Source organism: Centroberyx gerrardi, chromosome 19, assembly GCF_048128805.1.
Source record: "Centroberyx gerrardi isolate f3 chromosome 19, fCenGer3.hap1.cur.20231027, whole genome shotgun sequence".
Taxonomy (NCBI): domain Eukaryota; kingdom Metazoa; phylum Chordata; class Actinopteri; order Beryciformes; family Berycidae; genus Centroberyx; species Centroberyx gerrardi.
In genome coordinates, this window is record NC_136015.1 from 4049864 (window position 1) to 4066628 (window position 16765).

At 43.6% G+C, this 16765-nt stretch overlaps 1 protein-coding gene across 1 annotated transcript; it reads left to right on the forward strand.

The window, feature by feature from the left end:
* Window positions 1-14512: 14512 nt before the first annotated feature.
* LOC139915040 (cAMP-dependent protein kinase inhibitor beta-like) lies at window positions 14513-15323 on the forward strand. The gene is made up of 2 exons (XM_071903515.1): window positions 14513-14654; window positions 15241-15323. The coding sequence occupies exons 1-2, from the start codon at window positions 14513-14515 to the stop codon at window positions 15321-15323; spliced, it is 225 nt and encodes a 74-aa protein (XP_071759616.1).
* Window positions 15324-16765: the final 1442 nt, after the last annotated feature.

Consider the following 16765-nt stretch of genomic DNA (forward strand, 5'->3'; position numbering starts at 1 on the left):
TAGAACAATTCAATGAAAACATTTAATAGGCAGAGAAAATCAAATGTCATGTCAGGTTTTCCAGACTGTTTTTCTGTAGCTGTGGTCATGGGAACCTCCATCATATCAGAGGTGGACGACACTGACTGACCGATATCCAATATTTAATACAAGGCCAATATCGGCAAACCCATATATCTGTCTAACCCTCCCTAAGAATCAAAGTAAAGTGAGTGTAGGTGGGTTCACCCTCCGCTACATCCCTGCCCACAGGACAGCATACATTGACATTCAGCCAAAGTGCCTTCCAGATGTGCACAAAGGGCCTCGAACACCCGTTTGTACGGTTGAGTGAGTGGGGAACAGAAATGTTCCCCGACCAAGAAGGGCAGAATGTAAAACACGCGCCGAGGCATCTGTCCTCATGGATGTATGAACTGTGTTTGCACTCCGTTCCTGTCATCCCTATAATCTATCTGTTCTCACATCAACCCGGGGATACAAAATGTAAGGAAAAGTGAAGCCTGGGGTATGGGGGGGGGGGGGGGCAGCAACACCTCCCTGTTTTTTTTATTCACTGTAGCCTCAAGCCACTTCTCTTAGAGATCGCCTGTCAATCAAACAGTGTGGGCGGGACTGTGACGTCTTTTTCCTTGGATTTTCTGTCGGCGAAGTTTGAGTTTCTCTAGGTGGCGCTCTCTTCTTTGTCTGTTCAGCCACGGTGGCTACCGCTGCTCATGCTAACTACCCAGTTCTTCTTCTATTGATTCCAAACAAACCGAGAAAATAAAACGCATCACTTCTTGTGCGGCAGAGGATTTTTCCCAGGAAAGACCTACCAGACACCAGGAGTTTAGAACAGCAAATGTAAAAGATTTCTTGAACTGGCTATAGGTTGAATCAATATTGTGTTATATCAATCAGATAGAGAGCTGGTTAGGGTTAGGGTTATTACTTTAAATCAGCCTATAAATATTATGTTATCCCCCTGAACTCGGGGTAAAAAGGTATTTGAGGTAAAGCAGTTACCCCACTTTTCCAAATGCTCTGGGGTCAGCAAATGAAAGACAAACTAGTGAATGAACACTTTAAAATGCGTTTTGAGGAAGGGAGAAGCAGCACTGGTACTTGTTATTGAACTCAATTTGTCGTTTTATATTTGACGTAATATATGAAGGTACTTTGACCCCCGGCATCATCGCAGCTTGCCTGCTCTCTGCCGTCACTGTCGGTTGAATCACCCGACTTCCTATCATCTGTCCTCCCTCCACGGCTTTTTTTCATCTCGGAAATCATGCTTCACGTCACTATGTGTTAAGACAGATGATGCTGTCCCCCCCCCCCCTTCGCCCATTTTGATTCTGGAGTCCCAGAGGTGCAGGCCTTTGTTGCTCAGTCTTTTATCGCTGACCCTCTGAACAGTCTCCGTCGGGCTTATCTTTATCTTTTAGATGCCAAGGAGCAAAGGCTGCCTGTGTAATCAGTAATCAGGTGAACGTTTTACCTGTAAAATCAGCTGCATCGTCAGTAGCCCACGCTACCGATCAGCTTATCCTGATCTCCCATCTAAGGCAGTTTCCTCCATTAAAGAGCCCAGAGGCAGATAGGTAAATTGGTGGTGGATTTCAAGCAGGGTTCGACCGATATGGGTGATTGAAGATATTTTGATATTTTCGTATTGATGCTGCCAATAGCCAATATATTGTGTCGAGATTCAGTTTCATTTGGACATTTTTCATACCAGAAAATTCCACAAATAACAGGTATTCAGTGCTTTTTTGTCAATTTTATTCTTGTCAAAAGCTCATGAAATGGCATTTAGTCCATCATGGGACAGTAAAACAGGGAGGAACCTCCATCATATCAGAGGTAGACGACACTGACTGGCTGATATCCAATATGTAATAAAACGCCAATATTGGTCCGATACATATAACGGTCTAAGCCTAGGTTGAAGTAATTATTACTTTGTACTAACAACACTTCCCTCTCCTTCCCCCCGGAGCCTGATAGAGTCTTCCAGAAGCAAAGTGGAGAAGCGATCCAGTCGCCATTACAACTTCCATCCTGCACTGTTGTCACTGAGAGAGTCCGCCTACACTTTGCAAAGTCCCTGTTTACCGTAGCAATGCACCGAGCTACCAAATAATGCATTACCCCCCCACCCCCTAACAACACATACACACACGTGCTCTCTTTCGTTGAGTTTTTATCAAACTATTCTCTGCATCTGCAGTCTACCGTAAAATTGCTTTTGAGGGCGGAAGAAAAAAAAGTGTTGTTCACATATGAAATGTGGATCGCTGCAGCAAGATAAATGGCTATCTGCCACCTGTCACTTATAATTTTCCCACCCAGCAGCCAATTCAATTCCCATTGATTTGGGGCCTTGCCACTTTAAGGATGGAAATAACCATTTTGCGGGGCTAAATGCTAGTCATTCATTATTCCTCTGTATTGACCAGTGACCTATACGAGTTTCGTCCGAGTCGGTGCTTCTGTAAAGCCCATTGCCCTTTACCGTGACCTATGGTCGGCTGCCATTTGCCGTGGCTACTTTCATCTTTCCGCTATTAAAACGTGTCAGTCAAGGCTTTCCCCGGCTCGGCTCTCAAGGAATAAAAAAAACATCAGACGGACATGTTTTCCAGACGTGTAGAGGACGGATGATGATAATGGGGAACAGAGGGGACCTATTCCTCTAAGACGGAGCTGGCTGTGTTAGACTGTTCTGACCTCAATCCCCCCCCACTCCATGCCCATTTTCCCAGCAGCCCGGCCTGGCAAGGGGCAGGCGGGGGGTGGCAGCATAACTCAATAGGCTGGAGCTTACAGCCCCCCCCACCCCCCGTTGCCTCTGACCTGGCTCTATGGGAGAGGACTGTGGATTTTCAATGTCATCTCTCCTGCTGGAAGCCTCTCCATACTGATTAGAAGGGAGAGGAACAGTAGGTGAGATGGGATGGCTCCTCTTTGGAGACAAAAGCTTTTTTGTCATTCCCCGAGCATCCATTCAATCCGCAGATCGGCGACCTTTTTAGTATATAAGACGCACAGCGGAATCAGGTGCTTCGTTCTCCCCTCATAATTAGTGCGTGGAATTTCGTCTGTCCTAGGAAATGAGTGCGACGTGTAGCTCCATCTGAAATGGTTTTGTCGGACATTAACCGTCTGAAGAGCTCATTCTGCTGATTGCCAGATGGAGAGGCTGTAAGAGGGTGAATTGCAGTTCAATGGGGACTGTCAATTACGTTTTTTCACTGAAAATGCGACATTAGGCGACTTCGCACGTTGGCGGCTCCGAATGGCAGTGAGAGGTAACTGTTTGGAAATGTTGAACTTCAATAGCCAGAAATGGAAATAGCCTTCTCTCTATTGCTTGTCAACAGGACAGACCACCCTCCTGTCTATTGAGGCAAGTCTGTACTATCGATTTGGACAAATTCTAGTCAGAAGAGTTTTGCTGATTTCTCTACTGACATTGCATTAGGCAACTTCGCACACTGGTGGCTCCAAATGGCAGCGAGAGGCAACTGTTTGAAAAATCTGAACTTCAACATGATTATTATGTGACATCTGTAAACGGCGCACAGCACGCTCACGTTTAATGACCCGGCCGGTCTGTGATGCTTTATGCCAAAAGATACCAAAGAGAGGAGAAAGATTTAGTCCAGTTTTTTCTGGACGGAGCCCCGCTCACTTCTGTTTAGGAGACAGTTTGGATTTCATGCCTCAGTTTCGATTTGACACTTCTGCGGTGGAGAGTGACCATAACCCGACACCGGAATTTAATTTGGGTAAATATGGCGACAGCATCTCAATTAGTGGGGATGGGACGCTCTTCTCTGCTGCGGCCCCACGGGTATGTTTTTGCATAAAAGCCTTGCCTAGTGCAGCTTTAATCGCAAACACAAACAAAGTGGTTGATGTTGCTGGTGATGCAGGGTGGCAGTGTGTGCTGGTTTTTACAGCGCTGAGATCAACTGGCTTTTTTTTTTGTGTCTCGGCCGATGCCCCCCGCCCCCCCCCCCCCCCCCCCCGCCAGGGTTGTTGTCAGAGAGTGCCAGAGGCCCACGGGTGCCAGCCAGCATGCGAGAGCGGCACGTGCAGCCACAGCCACCCATGCCACATCGCTGTTGACGTGACAGTCGAGTTCAGAGAGCGCCCAGGGAGGACGACAGCCTCGGATCCCCTCTTAAAAACAAGAGGCTCTGGGCGATGACGTGTGGTTATTATTATTGATGGCAGCACATGTATTGGACATTGGTGAGACGTACGGCAGATTTATTCGATTTTTTCTCTTGTCCTTACTGCAGCTGCTGGGGTTCGACCAACAGGGGTTTTTGAAGGCTGATCCCTAAATTTTTGGATTGAAACTGCCACTAGCTGATCATCAGTATTTTTAAATTTCACAATTTTCATGTTAAAAGTTTTCCTGAAGTATTCCTAAATCTTAAACATACCTACATACTTTTCTAAAGTAAAGTATTTTCTAAAGTATTCAATGTTTCCCCCAGAATTCTATTCTCATCAGGGTGGAAAAGCCTTTGAAACGACATTTAGACCATCATGGGACACTAAAACTCTCCATTGAAATGCAGGATAATACTACTGCTACTACTACTAATAATAAAACATGTATTCATGCATACTTGTGTGCAGAACCAATTCAGACAACCAGTGTAGTACTGATCAATTCTACAGTAAATATGTAATCTAACAAAAACAAACCCATATATCAGTGTAATACTAGTAGCTGCAACCTTCCCCTACGCAATCCCTCAGTCTCACCTCGCTACTTTGTCCTCATTTGTGAAATTAAACTTGCGGTCTCCATGACTGGCACTTGGCTGCAGTCTGATATTAAAGTACATCAGCCGTGGAACGAAGAAGGTCGCTGAAGATGGGCGTCCAAGGCCCCCAGTCTATGTGCACTTTCACTTAGTCCAATTACACTGATTTGGGACGCGTCAATACCAATACTGGTATCACACGTCCGCTCAATACCAGGCTAAAACAGGACGGAGGGCTAAGACGACATGTTTTTGTGCCTCACATGTTCGACCTCGGAATATATCGGTGTCATTTGTGTCCAGTAACACCAAACTGATGGGGATGGGCAGAGTAAAAGTTGTGCATCCCTAGACCAAAGCCTGTGTTTTGCTGTTGTTGCCATGTTATATACTCTGCTACACATCATCCTTGAGGCCTATGCCAGGGATGCCTGCCAGCCATTCTTTACAGCTCTCTGTCAAGTATGCTAATTGCTCTAAATAGCTGTGCGTCCATTGTTGCGGTTGACCCTCTGAAACGCCGCGCAATCTGTCTCACATTTGGCAACGTAGAGGGTACTTTGCCTCTGCACACTCGCATCCCCGTCCGCCTCATTCATTCTGCATAATGGTTTGTTTTCGTTATTGGACATTAGAACATAGTTAATTACAGAAAGAGCGGCTTGCTTTTACTGTAAGTGACATTCGAAGTGCAGGGAGGGGAAATGCACTTTGGACCTGTTTACCAGCAAACTTCCGTCCTTCAACTTCCTTTTACTATTGAGGATACTAGGGTTCGACTGATATAGGTTTTTGAAGGCCAGTATTTGTTGGACCGAAGCTGCCGATTTTGTGCAGAAATTCAGTGTATTTGTCATTTTCATGCTGAAAAACATACAGTTATTTAGTTTCCCCCAGAACTGTATTCTTGTCAGGGTGGAAAAGCCTGTGAAGCAGCATTCAGACCATCATGGGACACTAAAACTCTCCATTGAAAGCCATACTAATGAAATTCTCTTAGGTGGGTTAGCAGTTCCTTAAGGCAGAGTGAGGCAAGTTTCGCTGCAGACTGTTGAGTAAAATCCTCCCACACCACACTGGAACGATTCCTCTGGTCAGACATCTAATAATAAAAACACACTCACTCCATCAGATCATTTCAGAGGTGGACATTGACTGGCTGAGTTTTAGCAAAAGTCCAATACCAGCCTGATCTATCAGCAAACCCATACATTAGTCCAGTGATTCTCATCCTTTTTCATATCAAAGACCCCTAATTTACTACACATTAGAGCCACGGACCCCTATTTGATGAGATTTTGTCTCTCGAACCCAAATATGAGAATATTTTTATTGTTAGATATAATTTTGTCTAAAATCCCATGACTATCTGTATTGTAGGTAGAGAGATAACAGTGAAACTATGATCAAAACAGCCATTCTTCTACATTCTCTACTTGTGTTAACTTCTTGTAAATGAAATAATGTTGATGTTTAACAATTCATCTTTGCCGGGGACCCCTGGAACCCCTTTAAGGACCCCTGGTGGTCCCCGGACCCCACATTGAGAACCACTGCATTCGTCTAACCCAGGTGGATACTACAGTGGAACTTGTTTCAGAGGGAGATGCTGTCATTTTGAAACACCCCCTCCCCCCCTCCACCAAGAGGTGTGTCTGGGTGGCACACGCACAGACCGGTTAGAGGACGAGACCTCGACGATTCCCACTCTGAAAGATCTCTCCCCTCAGCAAATTATCTACAAAATGAAAGTCTCCGCTGATGTGTCTTTGTCTGCAAGCTTCTGAAAACATGAAAAGCAGGCAGCCGTGGTGAGAAAAAGGCCGGGGATCAGCGGAAAGACGGAGTGTGTGTGGGGGGGGATCTGCTGGGATGTAAGGGAGGGTGTGATCACGCTGTCTCATTAGATCAGTCTACCCTCTTTGTGTCTCTTAGACTCTCTCTCTCTCTGTACTGCTGCTCAGAAGAAGAAAAAAACACGCAGGAGGGGGAAAAAAAATAGCTTTTTGAAAATGCAGCGCTGATGTCATGTCGTGCTTCACCTTCCAACTTTCTGTGCATATGTATGAGCTTCTGTAGACCTGTTAATGCGAACACCAAGCATCAAGCATATCCGTTTTCTTCAGATTCTTTCTCATATATATTGTATATATCTTGATTTTTGTGTCATTTTTCACTTATACTGCATCTGTTGTATCATAATGCTGTGATTTAGTTCTTTTTTTCATTTATGCATTTCAACGCAACATGTTCCTGTGTTATAATTGGTTGTGTATTTATATTCTGTTTTTCTTCGCTGTATCCTATTACTATTTGCAGCTGCAACGAATTCCCCCATCTGCAGGGCTTCATCTTATCTCGTCTTAACCGACTAAAAGATTCAGACAATTCCACGAGCAGAAAGGCCAACGTACAGAATATAAAGATAGTCTGTCTCTGCCTTGCCTCCCCTCCTCCACTATATAGCCACCTATAACAATGGTGCCGTTTCCATGGCAGCTAGGGCATGTTAAGCTTTAGGATAACGGGGGGGAAAAAATGGCAGAGGGACAGGAAATAATCACGGGGAATGAGGAACTAAAAATAGCGAGGGAGTAATCCCAGGCATTATTTATTCATCTCAAACTTCACACGTCTTCGTCGGCTCTGTAAACATCATTCCCTCTGCAATTTTCTGACCTAATCCCCCCTCCTGGCCTTACTGACTAGCACTCTGTGTTAGGGATTCACTGTGGTGAATGTAAGGCTGATGCTATTCCGTGTACTGGAGATGACAGAGAGAGCAAAGAGAACAAGTAAATGTAAGCATCAGTTGTCTGTGCTCACCTAGAAGGAAACTGGATTTGGATTACTCCAAGTGACCAATTACTATTCCTACTTACTGTTGCTAACCAATAATTTTTGCTACATAGTTAGAGGGAGAGAGAGAGAGAGTAAAAAATGAGGTTGCTTGAAAGAGAGTGAAGTGACCTTAGCTGAACTAATGCTCTGCGGCTGAAAATACCTCCACAGTGGCAACTTGTCAATATTTAATTAAACGTCTCTCTAAATGGGTTGCAAATGTAATGAAACCCGCTGATGTCATAAATTACCAGAAAATGTAATACCATTTAATTCTTGCTGGTTAAAGGAATTCAGTTTTTGGGAGATTGTCCCATTAAGTGGTGAGAACACAGGCACCAAAATCATCCATGTGTCCCTGTAGATAATTGGCTCTGGCGCTCCATGCTAACATTTTAGCATACACTATGTTGACTGATAATAGGCTCCATGCTAACATTTTAGCATACACTATGTTGACTGATAATAGGCTCCATGCTAACACTTTAGCATACACTATGTTGAGTGATAGTAGGCTCCATGCTAACACTTTAGCATACACTATATGGAGTGATAGTAGGCTCCATGCTAGCACTTTAGCATACACTATGTTGAGTGATAGTAGGCTCCATGCTAACACTTTAGCATACACTATATGGAGTGATAGTAGGCTCCATGCTAGCACTTTAGCATACACTATGTTGAGTGATAGTAGGCTCCATGCTAGCACTTTAGCATACACTATATGGAGTGATAGTAGGCTCCATGCTAGCACTTTAGCATACACTATGTTGAGTGATAGTAGGCTCCATGCTGATACTTTAGCATACAAGTATGTTGAGTGATAGTAGGCTCCATGCTAACACTTTAGCATACACTATATGGAGTGATAGTAGGCTCCATGCTAACACTTTAGCATACATTATGTTGAGTGATAGTAGGCTCCATGCTAACACTTTAGCATACAAGTATGTTGAGTGATAGTAGGCTCCATGCTGACACTTTAGCATACAAGTATGTTGAGTGATAGTAGGCTCCATGCTGACACTTTAGCATACAAGTATGTTGAGTGATAGTAGGCTCCATGCTAACAGTCTGCTTACTAATACTAGTGGCCTAGTATCACTAAGCATAAGTGCTAGCATGGAGCACAAGAGCCAATAATCTACCAGGGACACATGGACTCATTTTGACTCATTTAGGACATTTTAATACACGTTGACATATTATTACATGTTTTGGTAGTTATTACATTATCAGTTGCCACACATTGCTTTGTGAGGGCGAGGCAGGTTCAGTCCTATTATATATGTAATTTACATGTTACAGCGGAGCTGGCTGTCTGTGCAAAGACTGTGACTGCTTCTCCCTGGATGTCACACTCCTAGTGTTAGATTGGTGAGAAACAGAATGGAGTTCAGCCTCAGGCAGTGTGGGTCTGTGCTGCATGCATGGGACTGGCTGGGTGGCTCATGGCGCTGATGTGTGTCATTGTCTTCTGTAGAGAAGTAGGGTTCGACTGATATGGGTTTTTGAAGTCTGATACCAGTACCAATATATTTGTACTTAAGCTGCCAACAGCTGATATTTCGTGCCAATACTCTGTATCTATCAACCTGACCATTTTCATGCCAAAAACAACAACAAAAAATTACAAAAATTCAGTGTTTTCCCCAGAATTGTATTCTTGTCAGACTGGAAAAGACGTAACAAGAGAAACAGCATTTAGACCATTATGGGACACTAAAACTCTCCATTGAAACCCAGACTAATGAGATTCTTTTAGGGTTATTGGTGATTTTGCACACCTCCAAGAACATAACTTAGACCTTTTACGAATCATCAGGGCCTTCTGGTAAACTCAGCACATCGCTACTGCCCTCCATGGTGTATTCTGATGGTAGAAGATAGTGGGAATAACTGACGAAGCAGTTATAAAAGTTGAAATTTTATTGAAGTTAGAACTGCTTGGTGTATTAGATGGATGACAAATTGAAGAGTGGATTGTAATGATTTGTCCTACAAGGCATGTAGCATTTGCCGATAAGCAAGGGAATATTTATTTGCCAGATTTTTGAATGGAGTTTGGTTTGATGTTGTCCACATACAAGAGAGAAGGGAATGTTCTGGTTGGTCCGGATGCAGGAAATCCAAGTATCGACCTCTCAGCATCTCTCTCTATTTCTCCACAGCTCTCTCTTCCTCTGTCCGTGGTGCTGAAAGCATCCATTCCCCGGTAGTGAAATGTCTGTCGAGAGAATTTCTGAAGGAGACTAGACACTCTTGCTCAGGGCCCTTGGACGTGCATTTACATTTAGAATCGCAGGCACTCTCTTACAAGCCAGCAAGGCTTCCTCTGGATAGACCCACTCTCACTGGTGTTGAGTGCTGTGTGCAATTTGACGCTCAGAGCTATCGAAGATTATACCCGAATGGTGTTGTGGTCAAAATTACCCTTGAGCACTGAATGTGAAGGTTTCAACAAGGGCTGTTCAAGTTCTGCAGATATGACAGATCTGGATGTTTTTTCTCAGTGCTGCTGTGTTAAACAGTAGGGATGGAATGATATGTTTATCAATACGATTCGATACGCGATATGGGTTCATGATTCGATACAACCACGATACGATGTGATAAATAAAAGTCCAGTGACAACAAAGTGTGACTGAACAGAATTATGTTTATTTCTGAGCCACAAATCTTTCTAGTGATGGCATTTGCTGCTAGAATGTAAACAACAATTTAAAAATGTCATTACAAAGTGACAATAATATAATTTGGATGGAGAGCTTGTGAAATTGTGATGGTCAAGCCGTCTCATTTGTGATTACTACAGCAGAAAATGGAGCTAATATCACGATTCATTTTTCTGCCCCACAATACGTATTGTCACATTTTCGTATCGCGATATATCGAATTTCCATATATCGTCCCGTCCCTATTAAACAGGTAGAAGAAGAGATAGGCGAGAGAGGCTTTTTCATTTGCACAACTGACAAGATATCATGATGGAATAATTTTAGCTGCATGATTGTTTTGCACAGTGGCCCTATCAGATAGCGGGTTTTCAAATACATATAATTTGTTGCTTAATTATAGAGGTCAGTGTGTTTAGAAATAGCCCAGGTAGCAATTTGCTGCATTAATGAGCTCCCATTTAATTGCAGAGCTGCCACAGACTCACAGTTCTAAAAGAGAAAAGAGGGAAGCCTTTTTGTCCAGCCTTTTCACTCGGCACCTTAACAACCTCACTGTAAACGACCCTTGACCTCTGACAGTTCTTCCCTCAAAAGGCTTTTATAACCCTACCTTGTTGCGTAACATACCTGCAGCTTGTTCCAGTGTCTGACCGAGCTGGCATGGAAATCACAGAATCTAGGTCAACTTTATGACAAGATAATCCTATCTAAACTGTAGTTGGATTATCTACTAAACTAAACCTGTTTCAGATGATATGTCACTGGCTGTCCAATTTTTAATCTGAGGGAAATGTCACTTTAATTATACAGCTTAATGAAAGGTACCAGCCAGATGTTCTAATTAGGATTAGACTGATATGGGTTGTTGAAGGCCGATACTGAAATTTTTGGATTGGAGCTGTGGAAAGGCAATATTTTGTGCTGGTATTTAATAGTAACTCTGAATAAATTTGAGCATTTCCATGCCAAACAAAATAATAAGAATTCAGCGCTTTCCCCCGGAATTTTATTCTTGTCAGGATGGAAAAGCCTCTGAAAGAACATTTAGACCATCATGGGACACTAAAACTCTCCACTGAAATCCAGACTACTAACGAAATGGTTTAGGTTAGCAGCTCCTTAAGGCAGAGTGAGGCAGGTTTTACAGACTGTTGAGTAAAATCCTCCCACACTGGAATGATTTCTCTGGTCAGACATCTAGAAAACAACTCTCTGGTCAGACATCTGAACTAAAAATAATAACAACATATTCACTAGGGAGGATCTGCCATCATATGGGCAGTGGATGACTGCCCGATATCAGATTTTTAATAAAAGGACAATATCGGTCTGATATATCAGCAAACTGATACATCAGCAAACCAATATATCTGTCTAACCCTAGTTCTAATGACGGAGATCAACAGAAATCCTCGCTTTTCATTGGTAATTAATTGCCCAGCTTGACGAGCCTGTCAGACACACTGAGGGAGGAGGGAGAGACGAGCTGTGTGAAGTGTCCATCCTCCCGCTGCCTGATGGCTCTGCTTGGCCCTGATTAGACTCCTCTATTGTCTCACTGCCTATAGTGTGCAGCAGCAGCGGAGGGCCCTTTCAGTCTAATTGTGGCCCGCCTGCTCGGACTTCTGATCCAGGACAAAGAGGAGCTTTGACATGTGGGGCTTGAGATGGAAAAGTGAAAGAATGTCCGGGCCTCCCTGGACGCCTACATTACCACCCTACCACACGGTCGTGTTCAGTACAGCCATCACTGCTACTACAACTACAAACATTACAGCTACTGCCATTACTACAGCAGAATAAAATGGAGATAATATCACAATTCATTTTTCTGCCCCACGATACGTATTGTCACATTTTTGTATCGCGATACATTGAGCATATATCGTCCCATCCCTAAATGTTGATGTTTAAAAATGCTGCATGTAGCACCTTTAATCCAGGGCTTCAAACAGTTTCAGGTTATGGACCCCAAAATAGACCAACATTAGGCCACAACCACCATTTGGTAGGATTTTGTACCAGGGAAGATTTTTGTTGTTGTTGATTTAGTATTGAACTGTATAACTGTCTTTACTGTACGTGAGGTGATACTTCTGTAATTGGGATCATGTCTTGTGAATTCATTCCTCATTTTTGCTGGGGGTGGGCACCCTGGCACCTCCAAAAGACCCCTGTGGGTCCCCGGACCGCACTTTGAGAACCACTGTTTTAACCTCTTTAGAGGGACGTGGGCAAGGGCAACCTGTCCAAAACATCAGGTCATGAGCTGTATGGTCAGCTGTACCAGAATGTGGAGAAAGAGAGCAATTAAAGATGAAAGGAAACGCTTAGAGACAGAGGAGGATAGAGAGAATGAGAGAAAAGAAAAAAAACATGATTTATAGATTTGGGCCCACTTGAGTACACACACCCTCTGTAGGCCACACACAAGCAGCCATTTCATTGTGTTTACATTGCAACTCCCATATCAGCCATTCCTCCCTTTCTATGAGTGCAAATAAACGGGCTCAGTTGTCGACTGGAGGGGAACGTGTGATTATGTTAAGCTGTTGGAAGGAATATGTTGAAGCTGATGAAAAAACTAGGGCATAATACACTACTTTAGCTGATCTGAAGAGCTCAATGGCTAAGCTACAATAGTGCTTAAGGCTAACAGATGGCCAACCTGTGGCCCTTTTTCTGGAGATCTGGGTGTATGTGTGTGCATGGGTTTATAGCTGCATGTGCACGCCGATGTTAACTTTACATGTCATTCCTTTGTTGAAAGAGAGAGAGAGGAAATGGGATTTTGCTCTACAACGAGGTATGGTTATTTAAAGAGAGCCACACAACAAAAGAGGGAGACAGGGAGGGAAAGTGAGATAGTGAGAGAATGGATTGGACTCATATGTTTGCCTGCCAGAGGTGCTTTTTCTGCATTGTTGCCATAGCAACAGCAGTTCGCCGCGTGTGCGTGTGTGTGTGTGTGTGTGTGTGTGTGTGTGTGACACAGGGGATGTAATTCTGCCTGTCACCGGTGTAGCCTAGAGCTGACTCCCCAACTGCTGGTTGCCATGAGACCAGACAGATGCATCCTCCGCTTCAATGATAAACCTTTTCTCCTGATGCTCAGATCACAAAACAGATTAGGTACATTTTACTTGCTGAGATATGTCAAGTTTAATGACCAGTGTTGGGCTATAGTACTCAATCTTTTCGGATATTCATGTCAAATGTAATGTCATTACTTTATTTTTACTCCTCAGGAGCAGTAATTCAATATGCCACTCAGGGGTGGAAAGAGTAATAAAATATCAGAGTCAAGTAGAAGTACTGTTAATTCACTGAAATTTTACTTAAGTAGAAGTAAAATTACTGGTGTAAAAATGTACATAAGTAAAAGTGAAATGTAGCTCATTTAAATTCAAAGTAAAAGTTACTGAGCTACTTTGTAAAAACAGACATTGTTACACATGATTTTTCCCAAAAAGGACGAGAGGATAGAGTTTAGTATGTGCAATATGTGCTATTGCACATATTTTTGCAGATTGTTATAAAAATTAAAATCATGTCATTATCTGATCTGTGATACAAAAAAAATTTAAATGTCCATCCCCATTATTCAACAGCGTTGCTATATTGATGTTTCATTTGCTAACAGCTATCCAAGTAGCCAGCAAGGCTAGCAGACTAGCTAGACAACAACCAGGCTAACATAATCCAATATTGCTGCTAAGTGGAAGACCTTTTAGGTAATGTTAACTAAGCTGCTGTCATGGATAAGTTAATATGATTTGATGTTTGGTAGTTCATATAGATGAATTTACACTTTGCAGTGCACCTTTTTCTGGTGAAATGCTTTGGAGAGCCTGCAAAATTTGTACTCTGTAATGGATGTGATTTAAAATGTACAAGTGTTGAAATGTAATAGAACAATGTTTAAGTCAAAACATAAAAGTACAATAATTGAATAGAAAAAATACAGTACACAAAAATGCTTCTCAATACAGTAACAACAGTAATTTGGTACTCCATACTTGCTATTATCTTAACAAGTTTTTTGAGTCATTACGGTTCCATATAGAACCACTACCCTAACCAAAATACCCTCAAAGAACCCTTCTTCTTCTAGGGTGTACAGTATTTCATTAAGACTCTCTCAAGGGTAGAGAAAAAAGTCACATTGCAAACCTGTTCACTGTCTACCTCTTCCTCTTGCTCCTGCAGAGGGGTCCTGAGATGACGGAGGTGGAGCCAGTGTTGGACTTTGCCTCCTCGGGTCGCTCGGGGAGAAGGAACGCCCTGCCCGACATCCTGGGCTCTCCAGCGGGCGTAAACCCCACTGACCTGCCTCTAAAACTGGCCGAGCTGTCTCTGAAAGGTACAACAGGTTTTATTACAGCGTATGTGTGTGTATACCAGTGCAAACTGGCTAAAGTAAGCATTTACGTACTTAGTTCCCCTATGATCGTAGACTTTCGGACACACTATAGAAGCTACGACCCCATATTTGAGATACTTCATTTTGCTAGGTTTCTGATAGGTGCATTGTTTATTTGACATACTTTATTAATCCCCCAAGGAGGAAAATGTCTTTTCACCCTCTGATTGGGGTGCAGGGTCAGCCAGTTATAGTGCAGCGTCCCCTGGAGCATGTAGGGGGTAAATATCAGGCCATCCTGCCGCCTGTCATGCTGGAAGATACTGCTTCCATCAAGAAAATGGGGTCGATTGGGAGTATCCTGAAATTCCAATGGGTGCAGAGATTCTAGTCCAAAACAGAGAACGGGCCAGAATGCCAGAAATCTCAGCAGCTGGTGAAGTAATCGTTGAGTCATTGGTATTGATCCACCCCCTGTAGATATATTATGGTCATCTTGTGCTATGGGGCAGTAAAAATCTTACTTATTGCCCCTTTCACTAAATGCGGCATAGCTCTTATTGTGTCTTTTTGGGTTTGCGTGCAGATGGTCCGGGAGGGGCCCAGTCGCCCACGGCGGAGGAGCCCCAAGTGCCGCCGGAGAGCTCAGAAGGGAACGAGGGATCATAGGGACTCCTGTATTTACCTCCCGGGAGACCTGCAGAGATGACCTGAGAGAAGGGATGAAGGATGAGATAGAGGGCGATCTGTGAAAGAGCGACGGTCTGTGGAGAGTCAGTCTGTTTGCAAAGCAGCTGAACCCACGGAGGGGGGGAAAAGTGACGGAACGACTCCGAAAAGGACTGGAGCCCGGAACTTAGGACTGTTTCACGCTCAGCACTATCCGAAAAGACTCCGACGTAACTGAGTTGTGAGCGAATGAGCTTGTGTGTGTGTGTGTGTGTATAGGTGGGTAATTCGATCACCTGCGCAGACACTACGCTGAGAAACAAAGGGGAAGATGGCAGATTGTGTACTGTACACTACTATTTTTCTATGGTTCATTTGAGACTGAAGAGATTTGCCGATGGAGATCTCCCAAGTCAAACTGTAATATGTGCTATCCACTCGCATTTCCTGCTGATTTCTGTTTTATATTGATGTGTCTGATTTTACATTGCCAATAGTTGGGGGCGAGGGGGGGGGGGGAGGTTGGGTTCATAGTGGCCTGTATTGGGTGGCTTTTGATTGACCTCACATGGTACATATGATATACGAAGGGAAAAAAGACTTCTTCTTGGTCTTACATGAGTTTCGAAGATGTGTCTGACCTATGTTTGAGAATCTGGGCCTATTGTACAGTATATCTAGGGTGTAAATGTACAGTTTTGACCCCTCACCACCAGACTGTTTTGATCCTTTGAACAGGGAATTGATCCATTTTTGAGGTGTCCATACTGTGCAACGACGGGGGGTAGAACCATCTATATCTTGATACATTCCTTTAAAAAAAGAATAGTGTTACACTGCCAGCAATGTACACACTGCTTCATCACAATGCTGAGAAATGAGATTTTTTTTTTTTTGCTCAAGGCTGCTTTTAAAAAGGCTCTTTATTTTCCACACGTCTCCTCTGACAATGTGCCTAGTGGCAGTTTACAACCGAAAATGCGTGTTGTGTTCTCTTTCTGTGAAGTACTGTTAAAAACAAATTTGGGGCTACTGGTATTCTCTCCGTTTTAACGGGAGGTACCATAACACATCTTTATCGCCAGAACTTGCAAATGAAAGAAAACCTTTTTTTTTCGTAACATCCTGCCACCTTTGCAGATCACATAGCCTCATAGGAAAAAGCATTCAGTCCATCCACCATAACTTTTAGCGCCGCGAGGCTCCATACGCGTGCTTCTTGGCGTCGGCAGCATATGCCTGCCGACCGGGTGCGGGAACAAGCGTCGAGCAAACACTACCGCAGCGTGTTTTCAAGTCGCTGAAAATGGCAGCACGCTCGCCTTCTGCCTCCCCCCCTGCAAGTCCGCAAGGAGGAGAGTCTGTTTCACACTCATCAACACATAACCGGAGCTGCGAGAGCGAAGGCGAGACGTGGAGAGCTAGGAAAAAACAGGCGAGAG